Raw genomic sequence first — 27,244 nt, 5'->3', positions numbered from 1 at the left:
GATACGAGGCTGGGAGCCGCCAGTCGCAAGCACCCTGCAGTTGTGGTGAGCGGCCGACAGGGGTCAGGAGAGCTCCACGCAGGGCTGGCGGAGCCGCGCCCGAGCCCGAGCTCGCGAGCCAGAGCCGAGCTCCGCGGTGCGCGCGACGCCTCGGGTGAGACGGTCTGGCAGAGGGAGGGCCCTGGACCCTCTGGACCCTGGACCTGCCCTAGGCTGGGGTTCTCGACTGAGGGTCCCGGGTCTCGGTTCCGTCAGGCGGACGTGGACTGGGCGTCCGTCCCCAAATCAAAAAGAGGCGCTCCTTCTCAGTCCCCCACGCTTGGCTGACACCAGCCTTGGCTCCACGTCTGGGCGTGGCCGGTTCACCTACGGTTTTTTCGCCTACGGTGGGCAACTCACCCATCTTCCGGAAGCGGGCCGGGCGCCAACTTTGTGTCTTGGACCGGATTGTCATGATCAAGGAGTTAGTATGTCAAAATGAGACTTGAAATATTTATATAGGTGAAGAAGTGTCATTACCAGGTTATATGAGTCTGGGACTCAGGCCGCTGGAGGCGTGTCCTCTAGGCCCCAGCTCAGCTGTTCTAAAAGATTGCCTGTACCTCCTCATTATCCCTGGAGGTGTGATTAGGTCTGGGGCCCATATAGGAATCCGTGTTTTTTTTTTTTTTCCCACAGGGTTGCCAAGTTTTGATAAAGGGTGTGCCCAGACCACACTTGGAAAACCATTCCCTTAGCTTCTGTTGCCATCAGGACAGGCAGGCGAGTAGGAAAACAAAGAACGGGATGGTCGTCAGCAGGGGAACTGGGCTGATAGTGACCTGCCTAAAACTGGAGTGGAAGGAGGCAGCCCCCGGGAAGGAGCGGTGCTGGCACCTCGTGCTGCAGAGTTGCACAATGCATGTAATCAACCCTACAATCCAAGAACCCCGTGGACCCTGCTTTCCCATTGTTCACGAGTCAGGCTTCACTTTTTTGGCTTTACTTTAAAATATTTTTATTTCACATATAGCATCTGGAAAATCATTGTTCTCCCCACGCTGGAGGCAGAGCTACATTATCCTCACTGATTGGCTGAAATACCCCATTCTGATGTCTTTGGACTTCCAGCTACACTTTATTATTTATTTGAAAACTTTATTATTATTTATTTTTTGTCTGCACCATGCGGCATGTGGGATCTTAATTCTCCAACCAGGGATCAAACCTGCACCCACTGCATTGCAAGCACAGAGTCTTAACCATTGGATTGCCATGGAAGTCCCCAGTTACATTTTAAGCCCAGTAAGACCACCATTTTAGCCACATTCATCTCCAACACAGTAGGGAGCAGGGTGGGAAACTGAAGGGACAGGGCCACAAGCCCCTCAGCACAGGACTGGGCTGGGGTTGGCAAGGAACGGATAGCACCTGTCACAAGCATCAGGCTGGGAACAGCTCCTGGCTACAGGCCAGGACCAAACGTCAGAACAGGCGCCGCTGGGCTGCGGACCAAGAAAACCAGGTCTCTTTTAGGGAACTCAGATGGGGTGGGACAACCCAAAACAGTCACACCCTGACTGTGCTCCATCCAAGCGGCCATGCAGTGGGGCTCCATGCTGGCGTTCTCAGAACCCCTATTTCTGCTGATCTGGATTCTAGCTCCAGTTCTGATTTGGGGAAAACCAAATTGTTTTGATCTTTTTAAAAAAACATAGGGATGGTTTCCGGCAATTTATGTTTCCTTCTGGCTCCAAGACTTTTTCCACTCTGGGCTCCCTCCTTTCTTTAAAAATCACTGCAAGATCTGGAAAAGGAGGACTGATACCTCTCTCCTGTGGGTTGATTCCACCCCTGCGTCTCCCATCACCAGTGAGCAGGCTGGAAGCAGCTGCGCTCCAAGGACACAGGGCTGGAGCCAGACAGAAGGCAGGAACAAGTAGACTGCTTCTCTCCCAAAACACCAGTTTAGAAGCAGATGGGTTTGCTTCATGATATGTTTAATACAAAATGGCAGCAGCCACTGTGGAGTGGTAACAAATAGCCATAGGGTGTCCATAGAAATGTGCGCAGGCAGCCTTGGCTGGAGTCGAGCCAGCCAACCCAGGCCTGCTGCCCAGTCAGCTGGGGGCTGTCACATGGCCAGGAATGGACAGTGACACTGGCAGGGTAGTGCTGGAGGCATCGAGCCCGGCCTTCACGAGCATGCAGACCTCTGCCCACTGTGGACTCTGGGTGGCACAGGTGTTCTGAAATGCCTGTTCCTAGACCTCTGCCCGAGTGATGGAATTCCAGCTCTAAAAAATGAGGGACGGAGGAGGCTGCAGTAGGAGTGCCCACTCACACCCTGATGAAAGCTAATGCCCCATAGAAACTGGCAGAAACAAAGGCTGGGTTTTGTGGGTATTTTTCCCCATAAAGAAAAGAGACTACCAAGTTCAAATTAATGAACTTGGTAATACTTCTGGTGTACTTGAGCAGAGGGTTCCCTGGCACAGGCTCATCCGAGGAAAAGGTGCCCCTCCTGGGAGGGGGAGCAGCAGGCTCTGAAGTTAGAGAGCAAGGGCACAGTCACCAAAGCCCCAGAGAAGCTAGCCTGTTTCCTGAGGAGTCCGTGTTAAGTCACTGCACACTTCTGGGCCGGTGGATGGGGCCTGCTGGGAGCAGAGCTGCGGCAGCTGTCCTTCCAGAGAAAGGCCTCAAGGTGCTAGGAAGCAGGGTGAAGGGTCTAGGGGTTAGTGGAAGTCTGCATTGAAAGCTCTGCCGATGACGAGCCGCCTCACTTCGCTGGTCCCAGCCCCGATCTCATACAGCTTGGCATCTCTCAGAAAGCGGCCCATGGGAAAGTCGTTGATGTAGCCATTGCCACCTGCAGCCATGCATGGGGCAGAGAAGAAAGACAATGGGATAAGTGATAGGCAGTGAGCAAAGCAAGGGAAGCAAACAAGATCTAGAAATGGGCCAGGAGGAGAGACTGATTGAAGAGAAACAACAAAAGGTGGTGAGAGGGAGGGTGGACGGGGGTGGGGGGTTGGCCAGAAGGCCACTCAGAGTGCTGAGGACGCCAGGCAGAGGCAGGGGAACCACTGGCAGACATGGAGAAGGCGGCGGGAAGAAACTGCACAGTAGTTATTGGGTGCCAGGCCCAGAGAGGGGAAGTAATCTGCACAAGTCACAAAGCCAGTCAGTGGTAGAGCCAGGATTTGAACCCAGCCATCTGGCCCAAGCCTGCGCTCTTAACCACTGTGCAGCAGTGAACTGAGGCTGTTCCACCTCTGAAGCGTCTCCTTTCCCCCATTTCCCGGTGACGGGACCAGGCTGGGGAGATGAGAGGAGGGCACCGCCGAAGACAGTAGCAACTTGCGGCCTCTGGTGGTTTCCCATTTGCTTTTCCATGTCCTCCCGATAACTGTACTAAAAGTACAGGTCAGCTACAGCACAGGGTGAGGAGTGGAGGGGAGCCTCTTCCCAGGGGCAGCCACAGGCTCTGGGAATAGGGAGCGGGAGGGGCACTCACCCAAACACTGGATGCCGTCCAGGGCTACCTGTGTGGCACACTCGGCCGAGTAAAGAATCACCCCTGCACAGTCCTGCGGGCGGAGGCTCCGGGTCAGCAGGGTCAGCCAGGACTGCGCGGAGGGGGCCCAACCCCGCCCCTTCCCTGGTGTGTGCCATCCCCTGGGGCCGGCCCTCACCTTGGTAGTGCAGTGGCCCTCATCACAGGCCTTGGCAACGTTGTAGACGTATTGACGACAGGCCATGAGACGGGTGTACATATCTGCCATCTTCCCCTGCATCAACTGTGCCCAAAAGTAGGCCACAGGTTAGTGTGCTGGAGACACGCTCCTCTCAGAATCGCTCCCTTGTCCGCAGTAGCAACCTGACAGCCAGGACTGGGGGCCCTCAGGCACAGAGAGGCGATGGGACTTGCCTAGGAGGGCAGACATGGCAGCGGGCCTGGAGTTCAGGCCAGAGAGCTGCCGCTGAATCGCAGACCTGGTCGTCTACTCACAGACCAGAAAGCATGCCTTGGAATGTTACTCCCTCCCCACAACCAACTGGGCTTCACCCTCCAACCCTCCTAGGTTATTCACCTCAAACAAGCAGGGAGGTGACAGGAGACGGACTGCCTGACAGCTTCCAAAGCCAGGTAGCAGGCTAAGGAAAGAAGTGCCCCAAGTATTCAAATGCATTTTTGTTTGTTTTTTGGCCATACCTCAAGGCTTGCCGGATCTTGCCAAGGCTTGCTCAGGGAACTCCCTCAAGCTCATTTTTGGACAAAGAAGAGTAAATGCCCGCAGCACATGCCCCATTTGCTCATTTGTTAAAACTTGAAACCAGAGAATGAGTACATCTTCACAGAACAATGCCACTCACCTGGAAGTGGCCGATCTTCTGGCCAAAGGCCTCCCTCATGTGCAGGTAGGGAATAGTGTGGTCGAGGACGGCCTGCATGATCCTGCGAGAAGGAGAGAAACACTGAGGAGGGGCTTCGCTCTTATCCCACTGCCGGCTGTGTGTGTGTGGGGGGGATGCTAGTGTGGAAAAGCCTGAGGCGGGGGCAGCCAGGGGAAACAAGGATCTGGCGTCCGAGGCAGGAGTAAGGAGCCTGAGGACGCTCGTCACCCCTGCTCAGGCACCGCACTGACGGCCCAGCACTTGTGTCCCTTCCCCTGAGACCAGGTGGAGTGTTGGGACCCTGCAGAGATGTAACCCAGGCACCCTGCTGCTTCAAGTTCTGAGTAGCTAGTCAGGATGGCTCCTCAGGGTTTTTGCCTGTCACCTAATGATATTTGTCTTCAGTGTGAAGAAAGCAAATGTGACAGGAAAGGTAACTTTTTTGTCTCTGGGAGAGGATGCGCAGCAGCTGGGAGGTGGCCCCCGTGGGCCCCCAAGGGGAAGCTGCAGTGGGGCCATCTGCCAAAGAGCTGTGAGAGCCGCCCCCCACCCCCAAGCCTTGCACTCACCCAAGGGGCCCACCGGCCAGCACCAGCCGCTCCAGGTCCAGCCCACTCATCAGCACATAGACGCCCTTACCTAGGTGACCCAGGATGTTGGCATCTATGGGGAAAAGTGCCGGTCAGAGGGGAGCGGGCAGTCCACAGCCTCTTCATTTTTAGAAAAGCTGCTGGGTTTAGTAACAGGGCTCTCTCACAAGCCAGGTTATGTTGAGATGGCTCTGGTCAATACAACCCTCCTCCCTCCCTAGCGAGGTCCATGGATGAAGCTGTCCAGGAGATGGGCCCTTTGGAGCTGGTGATGGAAACTGCTGAGCACATCCCCACCCTGGAAGCGAGGACACTGGGTGGCCTCGGGGGCTGTGGGCGAGAAGCTGAGTGCAAAGGGTTGACACCCCTGACCCGTCTTTAAAGCTAGTGGAGTTTTTTCTTGCCGACAGAGGAGAGTCTGCACCGATCACCCCTCTCTAGATACACCTTATAACCTCAGATGGTGGATTGCAGCAGGGAAGGGATGGTTTCTGGCTAAGGCACAGAGCCAGCCTAACTGATCAAGTCTGTGCCCTCCATCTCCTCAGTGCATCACGGGGCTGCTGGCTCTCCCACAGCATGGTGCATTTTCACTTCAGGGCAGAAATACTCATAGACTGAACTGCCTTTCCTTCACTGAGTCCAGTTCCACCCATTTATTCAGACAGCTTTTCAGCATTGTTAATGATTACCTCACACTGGCTCCACAGGCAACTGTACGTATGAGGCAATCCAAAGGATGCGAGTGGCGGAGGGCAGAGCTTACTTTTCTAGCCCAGAGACTGCAATGCCAGCCCCAGGCACGGTGTGTGTCCACACAGGAAGCATCACCCATCCCTGCAGCCACATTCGGGCATGCAGCTGCCGGGGCTCTGGCCAGGAAGGACAGCTGTCCAGCCTGAGACCCACACCTCTGGGCTAGCGGGCCAGGGCACAGTGGCAGGCCTACTGTCTGGCCACATGCGGTAGGTGAGCTAACACTGGTGAGGCTCTCTGACCAAGAGTCAGGCTTTCTTAGCGTGTGACGGGGTCAGGACAGGGCCTCCCTCATTTTCAGAGACTCACCAGGAACCTCGCAGTCTTCGAAGACCAGCTCACAGGTATTGGAGCCCCTCATCCCTAGCTTGTCCAGCTTCTTGGAGGTGCTGAAGCCCGGCATCCCCTTTATGGGAATAAAAGGAGGTCCTAATTACAGAGCAGCCCCCCAGGGGGCCAAGGAAAGGGAAGACCCCTGGGAAGCATCCATCCTCCCATCCAGTCCCCATCCTTGCCTGATACACCAGCGTTCCACTCACCAGGCCCCTACTCTGTGTGTGACTGCCCCATTCCTGGAGAAGCCAGCCCTAACATCTTACCCCAGCCTCCCTGCCGTTGGCTGCATTTCCCCCAGTTCTCACAGGAGCAGTGTTTTTCCTAGCTAAATACCTGATCCCCAGGGCCCTCCTGACTCTTCCTGGCTGTGGTTTCTTTCCTCCGGGGAAGTCACTTCTAAGACACTGCCCAGGCCCACTCAGTTCCTTTGCCCCCCTTGTCCCTCTGCGACCTGCACCTCATGGAGCTCCCCCTGGGGTCAACTCAACCACTTGTGTGCTTTGCACTCATCAGATGCAGAACGGTCGGTCAGGCAGGTGCCCAGCAGAGCAATGCCCTCCAGGAGGGCACTTCCCTCTCCTCTAGGAGACGCAAACACCTCGGCTCAGCCAGGAGAGTTCTCGTCTCGGCCACGTCCGTGTTCTCCAGTCCCTGTCGGACAATCTCCACCCTCTCCCCACTCAGGGTACCGGAAACCTTTACAACACTCATCCTTGGAACTGTCCACTTCCCTGCCCACCCTCCCTGGGGCCCTGGCCTCCTCCTTAGGAATCACTAAGCAGCTGGTTCCTCCACTAACTAACAAGGTCGGGGTTCCTCCGACCCCGCCTTGCTTCTCCCTCAGTTCACCGTTGTACTTTGCTTACTCGCTCTCACACATCTCACTTTCTCTCTCTCCTATTTTGTTTTTCTCTTTACCAAAAAAATGGTTCAGTTCTCTCCCATTCCTAAAAGCCAACTGAAACTGCCAACTTTTCACTCTTAACTCCTGCGTCTGGCCTGTGCCTCTACTAACAATTCTTGGAAGGTGCAGTCTCTGGTGCCCACCAGCATCCTCCCACCCTCACCCTGCAGGCGGCTCGCTCCAGGTCCACCCGACACCCTGATGGCCCTCATCTTTCAGGACGTCCAGACAACCTGGCTCTGCGGACGGTTCCACTGTCCTCGGATTTGACCCCTCCTCCCCGGGCTCCACTTTTCGGCTACCCTCCCTTCAGTCTCCTCTCTTGCTCCAGCCCCATCCCAGGCAGAGCTCTGCCTTGGCAGAGCGCACCGCACTGATGGTCCGTACGATCCCTTGAAGGAGGTCATCTCTGGTGCCATTCTCAGCCTCCCACCGTAGCTCCCCCACATTCACCTTCTCCACAATGAAGGCTGTGATGCCCCGAGAAGCCGGCACAGCAGTCACATCAGTCTTGGCATAGACAACAAGGACATCTGCATCAGGACCATTGGTGATCCAGAACTTGTTGCCATTCAGGACATAGTGATCTCCTAAGGAGATTGCCGGGAGAAATATCAATAACCTCAGGTATGCAGATGACACCACCCTTATGGCAGAAAGCAAAGAACGAAAGAGCCTCTTGGTGAGAGTGAAAGAAGAGAGTGAAAAAGTTGGCTTAAAACTCAACATTCAAAAAACTAAGATCATGACATCGGGTCCCATCACTTCATGGCAAATAGATGGGGAAACAAACGGAAACAGTGAGAGACTTTATTTTGGGGGGCTCCAAAATCCACTGCAAATGGTGACTGCAACCATGAAATTAAGGGACGCTTGCTCCTTGGAAGAAAAGCTATGACCAACTTAGCATATTAAAAAGCAGAGACACTACTTTGCTAACAAAGGTCCATCTAGTCAAAGCTATGGTTTTTCCAGCAGTCATGTATGGATGTGAGAGTTGGACCATGAAGAAAGCTGAGCACAAAAGAATTGATGCTTTTGAACTGTGGTGTTGGAGAAGACTCTTGAGAGTCCCTTGGACAGCAAGGAGATCCAACCAGTCCATCCTAAAGGAAATCAGCCCTGAATATTCATTGGAAGGACTGATGCTGAAGCTGAAACTCTAATACTTTGGCCACCTGATGCGAAGAGTTGACTCATTGGGAAAGACCCTGATGCTGGGAAAGGCAGGAAGAGAAGGGGACAACAGAGGATGAGATGGTTGAATGGCATCACTGACTTGATGAACATGAATTTAAGCAAGCTCCAGGTGTTGGTGATGAACAGGGAACCATGGCGTCCTACAGTCCATAGGGTTGCAAAGAGTCAGACATAACTGAGCAACTGAACTGAACTGAACTGAAGAAGAGGAAGTTGGCTACTTGTACAAGCGGTGTGGGCCTGTCTCAGCCAGTCAGTCCACCACCACTTCTGTTGACAAAAAACTGTCCATCTGGCAAATGCTTCTGGAAACCCAGCAGAGGCACCTCCAATCAACCCATAGGTCTGTCCCTCTGCCCATTCCAGCTCCCAAATCAAGAACAGCCTCACCTTTCTTTTCTGCTTTCAGCTTCATGGAGACAACATCAGAGCCAGCATTGGGCTCACTCATGGCCAGGGCTCCGATGTATTCACCACTTATCAGCTGCAAGAAAAACCCCAAAGGGCCTCATTATGACCTGAAGTACCCAGTAGGGGCTCACTGGGACCACTACTTGCCTGGTCATGTGACACCCCTACAAGTCCTCTCAGATCCGGGTACAGGAAAAGTCCTAGAAGAGAAGCTCTGTATCCACAAGGCTGAAGCTCTTTCTCCTTTTCCCATCATTCCCTTTGCAAGGGAAGCTAGTCTGAGGCTTCTGTTTCTTAAAGTGCTCAAGTAAACGTTCAGTGACGCCTTGGGTGTTCTGGCCCTGTTTAATTATTTTTTTTGACTGAAGCATCATAAAGCAAATCTCTGACCCCTTCCTAGCCCTAGCAAATTCAGGGCAGCCCACTACAGAAAGCAAGTCTGACCAACCCTCCCCAGTGGGAGAGGAGCCTCATGCTGGTGTGTTCCTCCAGCCTCATTTCCTCACCTTGGGGAGGTACTTCTCCTTCTGGGTCTCGTTTCCATTCCGCACAATTTGGTTGATACAGAGGTTGGAGTGGGCTCCATAACTGAGCCCCACTGCTCCAGACACTCGGGATATCTCCTCCATCACCAGCACGTTTTCCAGGAAGCCCAGGCCAGAACCACCATACTGAACTGGGGGTGGGGAGTGGGGGGTGCAGGGGAGTGGAAAAGGCAGACCAGGTTAAATGAAGACACTGTCTTACGTGCTGTAGAGGAACACTGTGACAGCACCTATTCCAAGTTCCCTCTAGCAAAGTCAGCAGGCTGATGGCTGTGGACCCTGCTTGCAAGCTCACAGGACTCGTTTTAGTTTTTTCTGCCGCCTCTGGTCAACTAAGGACTTCCCTGGTGGCTCAGATGGTAAAAGCGTCTGCCTACAATGAGGGAGACCCAGGTTCAATTCCTGGGCTGGGAAGATCCCCTGGAGAAGGAAATGGCAACCCACGCCAGTCCTCTTGCCTGGAAAATCCCATGGACGGATGGAGGAGCCAGCTAGGCTACAGTCCATGGGGTTGAAAAGAGTCGGACAGGACTGAGCGAATTCACTTTCACTTTCACTTGGTCAACTAAGGTGTGGTTCAGAAAACAGTCATTGCAACTCCTGCTTTATCCCAAACAGAGCTCTTTTTAAAAATGATTTTATTTATTTATTTGGCCACACCATGCAGTTTTGGGGATCTTAATTCCCCAACCAGGGATTGAACCCAGGCCCTTGGCAGTTAAAGTGTGGAGTCCTAACCTGTGGATCACTGGGGAATTCCGTATTTCAGACAGATCTCTTAATGAAGACAAGAAGACCTGAGCATCCACTACTCAGAGAGCTTAAGAAGTGCGTAAGTCTAAATTAATTTTTAAGTGGTTACATCATTACTCATGATGTAAAATTTCTACAATCAGCTTAAAATCCCAAGAACTGCTCCAAGTGGTGAGGGGGGTGGTGTAAGGAGAATATTGTGGTCCACTTTTACTCTAATGCCCAGTGAACACAGGCCAGAGCAGGGTGGGCCATCCAGGTTTTGGCTGGTGAAGCTGCAGGCTAATCTCTTTACTGGGTACTGAAAGCCAGGCTGGCCTTTGCACCAGAGGCTAAAATCTCAAACAAAGCCCACCAGCTCCTTGCCCTCATCTCCTGGAAACAAGTAGTAAGGCCTATAGGGGACTCTGGACGGGCCGAGGGATAGTCTATTAAATATACCATCTGGCCACATCACATGGAGGCTCAGATGGGTGCCCCTCTCCCAAACCAACCCCCAGTCTGCTTCCAAATGAGCTCTCGGGCCAAGCTGTAGGCAGAGGACACACAGGCATCCCCCACAGGGACACACCACCCTGAGTGGTTCTGCCTTCACACTGCTGGTAGGGCAGAGCTTAGGGACCAGGGGAGGCAGTAAGCCTGGGGTGTTAAGATCACTGCTCAATCTGGAGTTTTCCAAACTCCCCAGATCATTTGGGGGAACTTCTTAAGTGTGCAGAGTTCAAGAGTCTGGGTGACCCAAGTGAACCACACTGACCTAAATCCTTTATCTTGTTAACATCACTGCCTAAAGAAATAGCTCATTCTTGTCTGGGTGACTTATTGGGTACTTTCTCAGGTCCAAGAAGGAGGAGACTCTGGGTTACTTTGAGTAAGATCTTTTCTCTCCTTTCCTTCTTCTTTGGGGAATGTGTTAAAGGGCATGCCAAAAAAAAAAAAAAAAAGCTCTCTTTTGGGCAAGAAACCACACTCACCAGGGGCTGTGATGCCCAAGACTCCTAGGTTCCCCAGCTGCTTCCAAAACTCCTGCCAACAGAGACGCACAGTGGGTTGTGAGAAGGCAACCAGTTACAGGTGCCAGGTGCCTCTGGAACAATGAGATGCAAGGGCTTCCCAAAAAGGGCCTACATTCTTAGGGGGCTTTTATTCACCAGAAGACTGTGTGAGTCTTGCCAGGCAACACTGCAATTCCCAGCCCAGCCTGGTCCAGCTCCCAGACTGCCCCACCCTCGTCCCTCTCAGTCTGGGCCTCACAACTTACTCTCAGGTTCTTGAACTCATTACTTTGGTCGATCTCCTGGGCCTGGGGGGCTAGATACTCCTGAAGGAACTTAGCCATGGTCTGACGAAGCTAGAAGGAGAGAGGTGGACGGATGTTGCTGAAACAGTACATAATTGCCGCTGAGGACAGTGTCTCCACTACTGAGGACACTTTCAGGGAAACAGGACACAAATAGCCTCACCAAACAGCATCAAACTGAGAGGCCCCACTAGTTTATGCTTCCTTAGAGGTGATCCTCACCTCTCTTTTTAAAGATTATTTTTTAAATGTCACTCCCCTACGTATATCATTCCATGGGCTTCCATTGTCTTTAAAAGACAAACTCCCTATACATGTATAACTGAATCACTTTGCCATACACCTGAAACTAGCACAACGTTGTAAATTAACTATACTTCAATTTTTAATTGTTAAAAAAAAAGACAAACTCCTTGTCCAGGACCAGAAGGCCCTGTGAGGTAAGCCCTGCAGCTCTTCTAGCCTTCCCCAGTGCCCTTCTCATCTCCCATTCACTGTGCTCCAGACATGCTCCCTTCAGTTCATGGCACGTATCAGGCCTTTTTGTTGCTCATTAACTTTTGACTAAAAGGAATAATTCAAAAAGAGAGTAGAGCTTGTTCCTTGGAAGGAAAGCTATGACAAACCTAGATAGCATATGTTCATTGGAAGGACTGATGCTGAAGCTGAAGCTCCAATACTCTGGCCACCTGATGCAAGGAACTGACTCGTTGGAAAAGACCCTGATGCTGGGAAAGATTGAAGGCGGGAGAAGGGGACGACAGAGGATGAGATGGTTGGATGGCATCACCAACTCAATGGGCACAAGTTTGAGCAAGCTCCAGGAGATATTGAAGGACAGGGATAACAAGAACAAAAGAGATTAGAAACTCCTTCTGGCAGGAAATCTTGAGAACTGGAACTGAGCACTTCCTGCCTGAGAGGATTCAAAGCTCTGTCTGCTGCCTACTGCAACTGGATTTTTGGAGTTTTCAGCAAGCTTAGGCCCACAGGAGGATCACATTTCTCGGAAATTCAAGCCAGTGTCCAAGTGAACAGTCTCCTTCCGCCAGGAATAACTCTGGTTCCGCTTCATTTGTAACAACCTCTTTACAGTCTTTTTCAGCTTTGTGCTTTGACCCCATAGGTTGAAGAAATAGCCAAACTCCCTTGTGCATTTCAACTCCACCCTCAACCCCAAGTTGTGTATTTGAAAAAGATTTAATGGTGATGATTAACCAGGTTTGAGAACCACAGCCTTAGGCAGTATTGAGGTGTAAGAGGACTTCAGAGAGATTGAGGGCTCTCTTGACAAACGAGGGTAATCCTCTACCGATTCACCAAAACATCCCCTCATGTTCCCCCAACTCCTGTCTCCCAGGAGCTTTCCTGTCCTCGACTCCTCGCCTAACTTTCGTAACCAGGCCTTGATGCCTCCACAGACTGGAGGCTCGGGCCGGCGGCCGCCCCTGCGCTGGCGAGCTCAGAGTTCCCACATCATTCATTGCTACTGTGTGAGCGCCAGGCAGAAAAGCGCCCGGGTGACCACCGACCACCGACCACCGACCACCGATAAGAGGCAGAAGGAGGGTGAGCCTCCCTACCTGCTTCTGCTCCTCGTTCAGCCCATTGATTGCATCGTCCACAGGCAACAGCGAGTTGGGCCGCTGGGTAATCAGGCCAGCAAGAGACTGCAGCGGCGGTCGCATCCTCCAGCTCGCCACGCGCCGACCCAGTAACCAAGCCGCAGTCGCCATCTCTGCCTTGCCCCTGGAGCGGGAGCCCAGGCAGCTGAGAGCCAGCCCTGCGAGCTCCACCAATCCCCGACTTCGCTGCCTCCACCCAGTCGGCGAGGGGGTGGGTCTCCGGCAGCCAATCATCCTCAGCTGACCGCCGAAGGACGAGCTATTCAGGCACCAGCCAATCAGGCACAAACTCGGCGAGGTGGGTGTACTCGGTGGGTAAGCTGGATCTGCCAGGGACTTGTCCGGGTTGCGTTTTTTTTTTAAAGTGGAAGAGCAGAAAGTCTTTTTGAGTACAGGATGCAGTATCTCCGCGGCGTTAAAAATAGCAGTACCTAACTGCAGACATCTGTGGGAAAACAACTGTTAAAACCATAATCAGGAAATTCGCTGAACGTCCCTCAACGCTTCCACTCACCGAGGAAGGTTCGATTCCTGGTGGGAGAAATAGGATCTCTCCCGCCAGAGACCCGGGTTTGATCCCTGGGTGGGGCAGGTCCCCTGGAGAAGGGAATGGCAACACTCTCCAGTATTCTTGCCTGGAGAATTCCACGGACAGAGGAGCCTGGCGGGCTACAGTTCATAGGGTCGCAAAGAGTCGGAGAAGACTGAGCGACTAACACTCACTTTTTCACTTTTGACGCTGGCGGGGCCAAAATAGTTAACAACCACAGTTCAGTCGCTCAGTCCTCAGTCGTGTCCGACTCTTTGCGACCCCATGAATTGCAGCACGCCAGGCCTCCCTGTCCATCACCAACTCCCGAAGTCCACCCAAACCCATGTCCATTGAGTCGGTGATTCCATCCAACCATCTTATCCTCTCCTGTCGTCCTTATCCAAGGAAAAACACGTCCTTATCCATCTTGTCGTCCCCTTCTCCTGCCCTCAATCTTTCCCAGCATCAGGGTCTTTTCAAATGAGTTAGCTCTTAGCATCAGGTGGCCAAAGTACTGGAGTTTCAGCTTCAACATCAGTCCTACTAATGAACACCCAGGACTGATCTCCTTTAGGATGGACTGGTTGGATCACCTTGCAGTCCAAGGGACTCTCAAGGGTCTTCTCCAACACCACAGTTCAAAAGCATCAATTCTTGGCCGCTCAGCTTTCTTTATAGTCCAACTCTCACATCCATACACGACTACTGGAAAAACCAAAGCCTTGACTAAATGGACCCTTGTTGACAAAGTAATGTCTCTGCTTTTTAATATGCTATCTAGGTTGGTCATAGGGAGAAGGCAATGGCACCCTACTCCAGTACTCTTGCCTGGAAAATCCCATGGACGGAGGAGCCTGGTAGGCTGCAGTCCATGGGGTCGCTAAGAGTCGGACACGACTCAGCGACTTCACTTTCACTTTTCACTTTCATGCATTGGAGAAGGAAATGGCAACCCACTCCAGTGTTCTTGCCTGGAGAATCCCAGGGACGGGGGAGCCTTGTGGGCTGCCATCTATGGGGTCTCACAGAGTCAGACACAACTGAAGCGACTTAGCAGCAGCAGCAGCAGCAGGTTGGTCATAACTTTCCTTCCAAGGAGTAAGTGTCTTTTAATTTCATGGCTGCAATCACCATCTGCAGTGATTTTGGAGCCCAGAAAAATAAAGTCAGCCACTGTTTCCCCATCTGTTTGCCATGAAGTAAGTGATGGGATCGGATGCCATGATCTTAGTTTTCTGAATGTTGAGCTTTAAGCCAACTTTTTCACTCTCCTCTTTCACTTTCATCAAGAGGCTCTTTAGTTCTTCTTCCCTTTCTGCCCTAACAACCACAACAAACCTGCAAACGGAAAAACATGGAATGCCCCGTGCTTGGCAATACATTGTCAGAGTAAATCTAGGAGAAGAACCCTTGCTCTAGGGTGCACGCTGGTTATAACTCAGGAAATTTGCTTTATTATGTAGCAGAGTTTGACTTTGATAGAATTTTATGGGAAGGGAGTTGTTAAGGAGTTGCTGTTTTCCAAATTAATGTACCTAAGAACAGAAGTCAGGGCTTATTTTTAACAGGAGTGGGGTAGAGGTGGACCCAACTCAGGTTGGGCTGCTCCCCACTGGAAAGACTTGTGTTGGTTGGATAGAAAGGATTGCTTTATTCAGAGGGCAACATGGGTTGAAGGCAGATTCTTGTCCAAGAACCAACTCTGTGAAGATTCTGCACTAACTGAATGTTTTTAAAGGGAGAGAGAGGGGAAGCTAACTGCAGTTAGCCATTTGGGGCAGTGGGTAAGGGGATGGGGGTCAGAGTCTTCCTGATCTTCCACTATGTGCAGACTTTCTTCTCAACGGTTGGTGGTGAGGTAACAGGGTTATTCCAGAAATCTGGTGCTCAGCCTAAAGTTACTGTTCTCCACAGGGGTGGCCTTAGTTCCAGCAGAAGAACTCAAAAATATTGTTAGGTATATTCCTTGAGGAGGAACCAGTCCCCTGATTTGTTATTGTACTATAATTTCTTGACTGCTCCTTTGTTTCTGCCATCCCTCATTTTTCTGTTTCGGTTCAGTTCAGTCGCTCAGTCGTGTCCGACTCTTTGCGACCCCATGAATTGCAGCACACCAGGCCTCCCTGTCCATCACCAACTCCCGGAGTTCACTCAAACTCACGTCCATCAAGTCGGTGATGCCATCCAGCCATCTCATCCTCTGTTGTCCCCTTCTCCTTCTGCCCCCAATCCCTACAACATCAGAGTCTTTTCCAATGAGTCAACTCTTTGCATCAGGTGGCCAAAGTACTGGAGTTTCAGCTTTAATATCATTCCTTCCAAAGAACACCCAGGACTGATCTCCTTTAGGATGGACTGGTTGGATCTCCTTACAGTTCAAGGGACTCTTAAGAGTCTTCTCCAACACCACAGTTCAAAAGCATCAATTCTTTGGCGCTCAGCTTTCTTCACAGTCCAACTCTCACATCCATACATGACCACTGGAAAAACCATACCCTTGACTAGACTGACCTTTGTTGGCAAAGTAATGTCTCTGCTTTTGAATATGCTATCTAGGTTGGTCATAACTTTCCTTCCAAGAAGTAAGCGTCTTTTAATTTCATGGCTGCAGTCACCATCTGCAGTGATTTTGGAGCCCAAAAAAATAAAGTCTGACACTGTTTCCACTGTTTCCCTATCTATTTCCCATGAAGTTGATGGGACCAGATGCCATGATCTTTGTTTTCTGAATGTCGAGCTTTAAGCCAACTTTTTCACTCTCCTCTTTCACTTTCATCACGAGGCTTTTTAGTCCCTCTTCACTTTCTGCCATAAGGGTGGTGTCATCTGCATATCTGAGGTTATTGATATTTCTCCCAGCAATCTTGATTCCAGCTTGTGTTTCTTCCAGCCCAGCGTTTCTCATGATGAACTCTGCAAAGAAGTTAAATAAACAGGGTGATAATATACAGCCTTGATGTACTCCTTGTCCTATTTGGAACCAGTCTGTTGTTCCATGTCCAGTTCTAACAGTTGCTTCCTGACCTGCATATAGGTTTCTCAAAAGTCACATCAGGTGGTCTGGTATTCTCCTCTCTTTCAGAATTTTCCACAGTTTATTGTGATTTTTCTGTTTAGCAACTGTTTAAACCTGCCCTTTGGCACTCAGGGAAGGTCTAGGAGGCTGAAGCCTCTTTACTACAAATAAGAAACAGGGACATAGAAAGGATTTGTACCCATCACAGGGTCCTAATCTTGGCTCCCTGTCCACCAATGCCAAATAGGTATCTAGAGACAGGGTTTGGAGGAAACAGAAGAGAGTAGCTTTATTATTTTTGCCAGGCAAAAGGGAAACAGCAAACTAGTGCCTCAAGAACTATGCTCCCCTTCTGGGGAATAGGGAGAGGTTTTATATCCTCTTGGAGGTCTTGCTTTATTTTTTTTCTCTGGCAGAGTTTCTGATGGCCACAGCTGGTATCAGACAACTTAGCAACCGATCTTGTGTCCCTGAGGTTATCAGTCCATGACCTTCTTTCTGAAATGCAGAATGCTACAAGACAGTGTAGGGGGAAAGAATGCCAAGTCCAGAGGGCAATCTATAGAGAGTCAGAGAGTCATTAGCTTTGTGAAGTACAAGTCCAGCTACAAGTGTTTGCTAGTAGTAACAGATAAAGAATAATGGAGATTGTTTAACTCTCGTAGGCCTGTTTTGCTGTTATGTGCCAAAGGCTGTTCACTCACCTCTGTTTTTGCTGCAACACCACTCCATTTCAGGGAGGCAGAAAGGAAGAATCATGTATGAGGGGAAAGAGGAGAGCAGATAGAATTCAGCTTCTGTCCCTTTCCCTGCTTTGCAGTTTTCCACTTCTGTTGTGAGTGCGTGTGTGAGCGTGTGCATGTGTGTGTGTGTGTGTGTGTGTGTGTGTGTTTAGGGGTAGGGGATGATGTCAATGCTCTTGAACAATTCATCTCAGATAGTTTAGTGCCCTGAGTTCAGGAACAGTGTTGCAATCCTGCTATCTAGATATGGAATTTAAACAAGTTTCTTGGATCTTTTCAGACTTTACTTCATTATATACATATGTATATATTTTCTGGCTATGCCACATGGCTTGTGGAATCTTAGTTCACAGTTTAGGGGTTGAACCTATGCCCTTGGCAGTGGGAGTGCAGAATCCTAACCAATGGACTGCCAGGGAATTCCCTTTCATTGTCTTTATTTTTAAAATTTATTTATTTTTTATTTTTCCCCTATTTTTTGGCTGCAATGCAGCATGCAACTTTTAGTTCCCCGTCCGGGGAAGGAACCTGTGCCCCCTGCAGTGGAAGCCCAATATGTTAACCACTGGACTGCCAGGCAAGTGTCTCCTTTCATCATTTTTAAATGAAAATAATACCACCTAATGCAAAGAGGAATAAAGGAAATTACGTATTTAATAGCAATGCTTTTTGATCCTTCTTACAGTACCCCATTAGTCCAAGGTTTCAAACACAGCTAAGACAGAAGCCAGGCTCTGTAAGCTTGTCTAGACTAAAATGCTTTCTTCTTCAGCTCACTACCTTTCATATCAAGCCCCATCCCTTACCCCGCAGGTGGGGAAGATTTTCAGAATAACCTGATATAGATTGTGGTCAAGTTCTCTACATTTCTGGTGATCTGCAGACTCATGACTGTGATAATCTTCTATGGGTGCCTTCCAGTTTACCTCTTGGAGCCATTCCCTGGCTTTACTTGCACTGTCAAGAATTAGTAAGTACAAGCTGGTGTAAGTTTGAATATCCAGGCTTATAAATTCTTACTATAAAATGAAATTATTTAGCAAAACCCAAGGGATCCTGTGAACAATCTGGAAATTCCTTAGTTAAGGTCTTAAAATTCTGTCCTAGTCCAAGGGTGTAAAGGTAAGAGTAGGCTCCCCTCTACGTGTAGGTTTCTCCTTAAAGAGGGTGACTATTACCTTAGGGGTTTCTTTGTCCTTTCCCTTAGATTCCACAAGTTCTTCCTTTGGGATTACAGGTGGAAGAGCAGAGAGATCAGGATAGGGATGCTCAGAAAAAAGAAGATACAAAAGAGCCAAAGAAGGAGAAGAGAAAGGAGGAGAAGCAGTGATGATTTATGAGGTCTTTTCTAATCTAGTCACTGTTTCTGATAATTTCTGATTTGTCTCTTGCAGTGAAACCATTTTATCTTTCCCTTACTTTGAGACTTCCAGGTGCCAATTAAAATGTCTCCATTCTAGCTGTTTGATCCTAAGCCTGCTTTTTCTAAGTTAGTGTGCAAATAAACCAACTTAGGTAAACCAAAAGTGCCCCATTTTAGCCATCTCAGGAACAAATGATTTTTCGTCAGACCTTGCCGTTAAGTTACATACTTGCAAGTGTCAGTTTCTTAAACCCAGCTGAAGTTCCTATAGGTTCATCCAAGAGTTGCTCATCCAAGAGTTGCTGGGCCCTTGAGGCACAGGTTCCCATTATTGATTTGGTAGTCTGGTTCAGGCGTGAGATACCATCTGAACAATTTTCTGAGGACAGTGTGGTGGACTGGGTGTGCACGAGTTTCCCCAGGAGTTACCCTTGGGTCAGTGCGTCTCCGTCACGTGTCTCAGTTTCTCCTGGTGACAGTCTTTAGACTGTCATGCGTGCTTGGAGCGCTAAGTTATCAGCCTCTGTGGTGCCCCCCAGAGGAGCAGTATTTACTTAATGGTCATAGCAGGTTCCTAGCAGGTTCCCTTGTAGGACCACTGCATGTGGTAAGGATTGACACATCTGAGAGTAGCCTGTGGCCGATAGGAGCAAAATGTCCCTTTATTCTTCAGAGCTGAAGAACTCTCTCTCATTTCACTAACAAAACATTTTGTTCAGACCATGTATCAATTTACCCTTTTTCTTTAGTTTAAGTTGAACTTAACAAAAATCAGCCACATATGTTTTCCCTGGACTTACTCTGCAGATCCCCTTGGGACTCTGCCTAGGAAATGCATGGATGCCCCTTAAGATGAATAAAAACTAGTCCAAATAAAACTTTCAGGATCATCACGATGCATACATGAGCTCTGGATGTATGAGGAGAACTCACCAGAACACCTGGTGAGAGATGCTGAGAAGCTAGTGAGGCTCAAAATACCCATGCTGGCACTGAGTACCAATTTGAGGTGTCTTCCACGTATCTTCTGGTGGGTGTCTCTGGTATTCTGCCCACTACACCAAGCGTATATCAATGAAAAATTAATCAAGTCAATCTATGAAAGAAATTTGAGCCAAATTTGAGGACTGTAACCCTCAAATTTGGGTTCTGAGAACTGTTCTACCTGTGAGAAGTCAGTTACATAAACTTTCTGAGACAGAGGGCCATACATTAGATCTGGGGTCCCCAACCTCCGGGATCTAATGCCTGATGATCTGAGGTGGAGTTGATGTAATTACAATAGAAATAAAGTACATGATAAATGTAATGCACTTGAATCATCCAAAAACCACACCCGCCCTGCCCTACTCTTGTGAAAAGTGGTCTTCCACAAAACTGGACCCTGGTGCCAAAAACTTTGGAGATCATTATCATTAGATGATGTGTTTACACAATCCAGTTTATGCAGTTTACATAATCCACATCAGTGCACTGTTATAGCAATCTAATTTTAAGGCATTGTCTTGTTGATGCTGGAATGTTGCTGTTTGCGGTCGAGCAGGAGTTACCCTTGCATCAGTGTGTCTCTGTTGCGTGTCTCAGTTTCTCCCGGTGACGTTCTTTAGACTGTCTTGCATGCTTGGAGTGCTAAGTTATCAGCCTCTGTGGTGCCCCATTCCTGCCAATGGGGAAGGTTTTGCTGATGCAAAATGCAAATACACAATGCACAATAGAGGGGAGACAGGAAGCTAAAGGGCAGAGAACATTTTTTTTTTATATTGTTTATTCTTATCTTGGGACTTCTCTGGCAGTCCAGTGGTTGATGCTTGAGCTTCCAATGCCAGGTTGCCCTGGCCCCAGGGAACTAAGATCCCACATCCTATGTGATTCGGCCAAATATACAATTTTTCTTGTCTTGCCATAAAATTTTCTTTCATACAACCTTATCAAAAACTGCTTTGGTAGAGTAATGAGACATGAAGCCAGATTACCCATAGGTGAAAGATGAAATCACAATGGAAATTAGAATATGCTTTTAAAGGAAAGACAAATAATGAAAATAGGACTTAGCAAAACTTGCGAGATTCAACTACCTGGCCCTTAGAGGGAAGTTTATAGTTGTCAATGCATATACTGTAAAAGGTAAGAGTTGAAATGGATTTATCTATCCTTCTATTTTAAGAATCTAGAAAAAGAACAGTAAATTATAACCCCAAATATAGATGGAAATGAATAATAAACAATAGAATTATGAAATAGATAACCAAGAAAATCAACATAAAAATTATAAGCCCTAACAAGACAGATCAAGAAAAATGATAAATTGCAATTTACTAATATTGAGAATAAAAGGGCAGACTTCAGATCCTTTATAGATTCAAAAAGCGATATGTTGAGCAATTCGTTCTGTTCTATTTAACAGTGATGAAATGGACACATCAGTTTATGTGAAGTTCGAGACGAGACAGTACTCATAGAGGGTGATTTCCTGTCAGATTAGTGCTCATCTCTGGAGGGGGCAGTAATTTATCGACCTGTATGCTTAAAGCTGGTATACTTTGTTGAGCCTCATTACATTTTATTTTAAAACTCTAGTGGTGGTGGTGCTTAGTCACTCAGTCATGTCTGACTCTTTGATCTATAGCTGATGGGATTCTCCAGGCAAAAATACTGGAGTGGGTAGCCATTCCTTTCTCCTGAGGATCTTCCTGCTCCAGGGATCAAACCTGGGTCATCTGCACAGCAGGCAGATTCTTTACCATCTGAGCCAGGGTAAAATATACATAAAATTTGCCGTATGTAAGTGTACGGTTCAGTGGCATTAAGTCCATTCACAATACAGTGCAGCCATCACCACTATCCATTCCCAGAACTTTTCATCATGCCAAACAAAAACTGCATATGTTAAAAGCAACTCCCCCTTCACTTTTCCTCTCTGTCCCTGGTAACCTGTAACCTGTATACTTTCTGTCCCTCTGAATTGGCCAACTCTAGGTACCTTATAAAATCGTTTTTGCCTTTAAGCCAAATTGGAAGGCAAGAGAACAGTGAGTTCTTGAGATTGTTTGTTTGTTTGTTTTGGCTGTGTGGCACAGCTTGTGGGATCCTAGTTTGCTAATCAGGGATGGAACCTGGGCCTCCTGCAGTGGAAGAGCAGAGTCTTAAACACTGGACCGCCAGGGAATTCCCTTTATTCATTTTTAATGTGGAATATTTTTTTTAAGTCTTTATTGAAATTGTTATAATACTGTTTCTATTTTCTATTTAGGTTTTTTTGGCCTCGAAGCATGTGGGATGGAACCCAAATCCACTGCATCGGAAGGCAAAGTCTTGCACTGGACTGCCAAGAAAGTCCTGGAACGATAAAACAATTTATTTAATTAAAAAATATTCATTTATTTATTTTGAGACTTTTGACTGTTAATAGAGGGTAGGTAGTAACTTGGAGGGAATGGCAGTGGGTGCTTTGTTTTTTAAGGTGGTTGTAATTTGAGCCCCAGTTAAAGTTGAGAGTTCCCAGTTGAGAGGGATATTGAGTACTGGAGGCTTGCCAATACAAGGCAAAATCAGGGAACTAAGGAGAGAGAGCCAGAGACAGAGAAGAGAGAAGAGAGTAAGAAGGATATAGTGTACAGTAGTGAAAGTTAAAGGGCAAAATTAAGATTATCATTTGCCAAGGTACATTTTGAGCTTTATCAATAATCATCAGGATTTGAGTACCTCTGCCAGACTCTGCGGAGAAGGCAATGGCACCCCACTCCAGTACTCTTGCCTAGAAAATCCCATGGGTGGAGGAGCCTGGTAGGCTGCAGTCCATGAGGTCGCTAAGAGTCAGACACGACTGAGAGACTTTACTTTGACTTTTCACTTTCATGCATTGGAGAAGGAAATGGCAATCCCAGATGGGCTGCGGTCTATGGAGTCACACAGAGTTGGACACGACTGAAGCGACTTAGCAGCAGCAGCAGGAGCAGCAGCAGCCAGACTTTGGTGCTGGCCATAGTTCACTTTTACAGCAATCCATTAGGACAGACATTATCTCTACTTAACAGGTAAGAAATTAGACTGAGAGAATTTGCAAAAGACCAGTTTTTAGTGAGTAGGCTGGGAATGGGCTGCAAGCTGGTTTTTACATCCTAATTTTATAACCAATTCTCATTCTGTCACCCTCGCTCAAAACCTTTATGTATGTAGATTCTTTCCCCCCACACCCATATGCCATCAACTAATACCTGTAGTTTTCTTGTGTTTCAAATTTTTTAAATTAATTTTTATTGGAGTATAATTGATATACAGTGTTGTTAGTTTCTGCTATAAGAAAAGTACATCAGTTATATATGTGTATACATATATTCACTCTTTAGATTCTATTCCCATGTAGGTCATTACAGAGTACTGAGCAGAGTTCTCTGTGCTAAATAGTAGGTTATTAGTTATTTATTTTATATACAGCAGTGTGTATATATCCATCCCAATCCCCCAATTTACCTCTCTCCCCACACTTTCTCCCCCTTGGTATCCATCATTTTGTTTTCTACATCTGTGACTCTATTTCTGTTTTGTAAATAGATCCATTCATACCTGTTTTTTTTTTAAGATTCCACATATAAGCAATATATTTGTCTTTCTCTGGTTTAGTTCACTCTGTATAACAATGTTTAGGTCCGTCTACGTCACTGCAAATGGCATTATTTCATTCTTTTTTATGGCTGAGTAATATTCTATTGTAGATATGTACCACATCCTCTTTATCCATTTCTCCATCAATGATGGACACTTAGCATCCACATCCTGGTTATTGTAAATAGTGCTGCAATGAACATTTGGGTCCATATATCTTTTTGAATTATGGTTTTCTCCAGATATATGCCCAGGAGTGGGATTGCTGGATCATGTGGTAGCTCTATTTTTAGTTTTTAAAGGAGCCTCCATGCTGTTCCCCATAGTGGTCAAATCTTTCTTTATACCTTTGCTGTCATGGTCCTAATACATTTGATTCCTGTTTTCCCGATGTCTTTGACCCTATTCTCTTAATCCTGCCATCCATCTTTCATACAGTGCTAGATTAATTTTTCTAAACATTCATTATGATGATTACCTGATCAAAATGTGTGAGTCATTATTACCTAGATTCATGGTTCCCAGACTGTGATCCACAACACCACTGGGCAGCAAGCTCCCTGGGATGCTACAGAATAAACTTTAGGGGAAATCATAGTGATACATATTAGACAACGTGTGATCTACTAGCTTGAAGAAGGCCAATTTCAAGATTAGATCATGCAATATTCCTCTCAGTTCCAAACAGGAAAGAAAGGTGGTAGTGTCCAGTTTGATTCCAAGGTCTGAGAAGCTAAGGTGCCCAACATCCTGTTAGTAATAACTGCAGTTATTTAAAAATAAAAATACCTTTAGATTTTTGTGTATTCTTTTTTCAAATATCTATTAAGTTGTTCAGACATTAAGTGCTTATTGTTTGGATATTAAAAAATAGAACTTTTACATGTTTATTTTGGCATGTCATAAAATATTGAGATACTAGGAACACTGAACTAAGACAGTTTGGAAACCTCTGGCCTGAGTGGTAAAAATCTATACCTCCTGCCTTGGCACTTAAGGTTCTTCAAAACTTCTAGTAACACCATGTACCCATAAACATGTACACATAAACATCACGTATAGTATATTACAAGTGTTCCCTTAAGCATCAGAACTAATCTCTTAAATTCAACCCTCTGACCAAGCCCAATCAGTGTTCTTACTCAGTTCTTCAAGACTCATCTGGATATTCCCTCAAGTTTGTTTTTTTTTTTTTTCCTATCTCTCATAGTTTTTTCTCCTTGGAAGTTCCAATTATTCCTTCCTTGGGTTTGACTCGCTAGAATGCTCACAGACTCAGATCTGGTTTATTATAAAAGGATATAACTCAGGAACAACCAGATGGGAGAGACACACGGGGCAAGGCAGGGGGAAAGGCATGAAGCTTCAGGGTCCTGTGTGCGCTCCTCTCCCCTAATCTCCACACATTCGTCAACCTGGGAGGTTCTCAACCCTCTAGCTAGCCTCTCCAAGTATTACTTTTCTGTCAACTCCCAGGCTACCTCCTCCATCAAGCCTTCCCCTACCAAATTAACTGTTAACTACCATAGCACATAACCACATCACAGGACCCACTGTGTAATAAATCATTGCTTTTGTTATTTATCTTTATGTCACCTGTGCAATGTTTCGCTGCGTGTACTGCAAGCATCTTTGAGGTTAAGAATGTCACGTGACATTAAAATTTCCTATAGCAACTAGCAACGTGGAGGTTGCAAATCACATGGAGTTCAGGTAATGCATGAATTTATTCAGGCTCCAGACCAGATTAAACACCCACACACCTCCACATGTACAAAAGGGAGATGGAGCAGAGGTTAGAGGGCACAGGAGAAAAGGCAAAGTGCACAAATGCTGATTGGTGGAGCAAAGCAGAACTGTGGGGCAAAGGGCCCCTGTGAGGCCAGGCCTTGAGCTAACAGGGATTGCACATTGGGAAAAATGAGTCATGGAGGAGCTGACATAGGTTCATTCTTAGGAATTAACTAGGGAGGCAGGACAAGGAGGTGAGGATCTCACAGCTGAGTTTCCTACCCTTTCTCTCAAGAAGCAAGTAGAACTCTTAAGGGGACCAGAAACGCCAATTACAGATTCACTTGGGTAAATAACCTTTTGGGGCTTCCCTGATGGCTCAGATGGTAAAGAATCTATCTGCAACACAGGAGACCTGGGTTTGATTCCTTGCGTCAGGAAGGTCTCCCGGAGAAGGGAATGGCCACCCACTCCAGTATGCTTGACCAGAGAATTCCATGGACAGAGGAACCTGGTGGGCTACAGCCCATGTCACAAAGAATTGAACACAACTGAGCAACTAACACTTTCACTTTTCTTTCAAATAACCTTTTAAACATCCTGAAAATGGTTAGAATATCCATCTCTTCTCACTGTGAATTATTTAACTGGGTTTCCCTCAAAATATTTGAGACATAATCAACTGTGTGAATGCAATATGGGCATGAAGGCAAAAAATTTTAACCCTATATATTAGGGTGGGATGTTACTTGAGTTGATTGGGTGCCTCTGGACAGTCCCAGTAATAATAAAGAGTAGGGGGAGTTGGTGAAGAAATTGGGAGGTCCAGGGAAAAATGGGAGATGGCTAAAGTCAAAGTCTGCCTAGTTTGACTAAGAAATGAAATATGGGGAATTCCTAGGAGATCCAGTGGTTAGGGGCTTCCCTGGTGGCTCAGATGTTAAGGATCTGTTTGCAATGTGGGAGACCTGCATTCAATTCCTGGGTTGGGAAGGTCCCCTGGAGGAGGGCATGGTAACCCACTCCAGCGATCTTGCCTGGAGAATCCCATGGACAGAGGAGCCTGGCAGACTACAGTCCATGGGGTCATAAAGAGTTGGACATGACTGAATGACCAAGCATACCAGTGGTCAGGGCTCCACACTTTCACTGCTGAGGGCCCGGGTTCAATCCCTGGTTGGAGAACTGGGATCCAGTAAGAAAAAAAAAGGAATTATAGCCGCACCTTTGGTGAACCATGGGGGAGGGAGGGGGAAGGGAAGGCCTGCTGTGGACTTCAGTTGACTAATAATCCAGCGGGCCAGGTCCAGGATTGGCCACGCAAGGCAACAGCAGAGATTAAGCATATTTAGGAATACAGGCAGCTAGTGACACAAACCTGGTGGAAGGAGTCTGGCACACATTGCTGCAAACAGGGAACACCCACAGAAGACTGACTAATGCTCACAGAAGAGGGGGTGGGGAGGGGGGCCAGTCATAGAGCACTTAAAATGAGTAGAAGAAAAATATTCTGGGTTAAATAGAAAAAAACATTCTGGGTGAAACTGTAACCTTGAACTTGTTAACAGATTAGTGCAGTAGTATTCAGTGGCCATATTTAGATTAAAAAGCTATTTTCATTTGTCAATGCTGCAGTCTGAATAGTTACAGAAATATTTATTTAAAGTAACACTTTATAAAAAAAAAAACAACACAGAAATGATTTAGATTAAAAGCTCCAAGGTGTATTGTTTCATACCTGTTATTGCTATCTATACCTTCACCCTCTTATTAAGCCACTTCAGGTTAACTTTCAGTTCATAAATTTACAGTGAGGTTACAGAGCCCAGACAGGATGGGACAGAATGTGTTCCAAGTTAGGAAGGGACCACGTGACTCTTCAGTGATGTCTCCCATGGAGCATGTATGCTTCACTGTTTCTTCCTGCACATCTTTTGGCTTCTCTGGTTGTGGCTGGTTTAGAGTCTCCTGATGCTAATGATATGCTGCTTTTTGATCCTAGGAGGCTGATCCAAGCTTTCAGGCCTCCTCTCCTGTAGGCCCTAATTATGAACTGTGAGGTTCAGGAGAGCTGGACAATCTGAAGGCTGGGAACAAATGCTTGCTTAAGGGAGGAATTGCCATTCCAACATCAACTATCTTTAATCCTACTGCAGAAACTGTTTTCATTCTGGGGATGGTGAGTCCTAGAAGATCATGGCCAAGAAGCAGATGTCCTAGGTAGCTTCCTTTGAGAGTCTATCTCCAAGAGAGAGCCATGTGGCCACCTGCTTTTATCATATTTCTAATAGCTGCTCCATTTCCTCAAGGGCTGTTGTGAAATCATTTACTTGACTGCTACATAAGGTCTGTTGTTCAAGGAACTGGGCTCTCTCTTCTTCTTTCATCTTCAACTTTACCTTTAAGGCCTGCACGGAAAGACATTAATAAACAAAAAACCCCACAAAACATTGACTCAGA

The 27,244-nt window shown here is 47.5% G+C and overlaps 1 protein-coding gene across 1 annotated transcript; it reads right to left on the bottom strand.

Moving 5' to 3' along the window:
- Nucleotides 1–971: 971 nt before the first annotated feature.
- IVD (isovaleryl-CoA dehydrogenase) lies at nucleotides 972–13,005 on the bottom strand. The gene is made up of 12 exons (XM_055537374.1): nucleotides 12,756–13,005; nucleotides 11,134–11,223; nucleotides 10,847–10,898; nucleotides 9,081–9,250; nucleotides 8,554–8,647; nucleotides 7,417–7,553; nucleotides 6,033–6,129; nucleotides 4,947–5,040; nucleotides 4,357–4,438; nucleotides 3,675–3,779; nucleotides 3,497–3,569; nucleotides 972–2,848 (listed from the first exon to the last, which is right to left on the bottom strand). Exons 1-12 carry the CDS (start codon nucleotides 12,906–12,908, stop codon nucleotides 2,715–2,717), a joined length of 1,281 nt encoding a protein of 426 aa, XP_055393349.1. The 5' UTR covers nucleotides 12,909–13,005; the 3' UTR covers nucleotides 972–2,714.
- Nucleotides 13,006–27,244: the final 14,239 nt, after the last annotated feature.

This window comes from Bubalus kerabau, chromosome 10 (assembly GCF_029407905.1).
Source record: "Bubalus kerabau isolate K-KA32 ecotype Philippines breed swamp buffalo chromosome 10, PCC_UOA_SB_1v2, whole genome shotgun sequence".
NCBI classification, from domain to species: domain Eukaryota; kingdom Metazoa; phylum Chordata; class Mammalia; order Artiodactyla; family Bovidae; genus Bubalus; species Bubalus kerabau.
Note: the sequence above shows the minus strand (reverse complement) of the source record. Positions and strands in the feature narration are given on the sequence as shown.

Coding starts and splice junctions, on each gene's coding strand:
- IVD (XM_055537374.1), bottom strand. CDS start 12,908: ATGGCGACTGCGGCTTGGTTACTGGGTCGGCGCGTGGCGAGCTGGAGG. Junction 11,224..12,755: donor TGAACGAGGAGCAGAAGCAG/GTAGGGAGGCTC, acceptor CTCTCCTTCTAG/CTTCGTCAGACCATGGCTAA. Junction 6,130..7,416: donor CAGCCTTCATTGTGGAGAAG/GTGAATGTGGGG, acceptor ATTCCCATAAAG/GGGATGCCGGGCTTCAGCAC.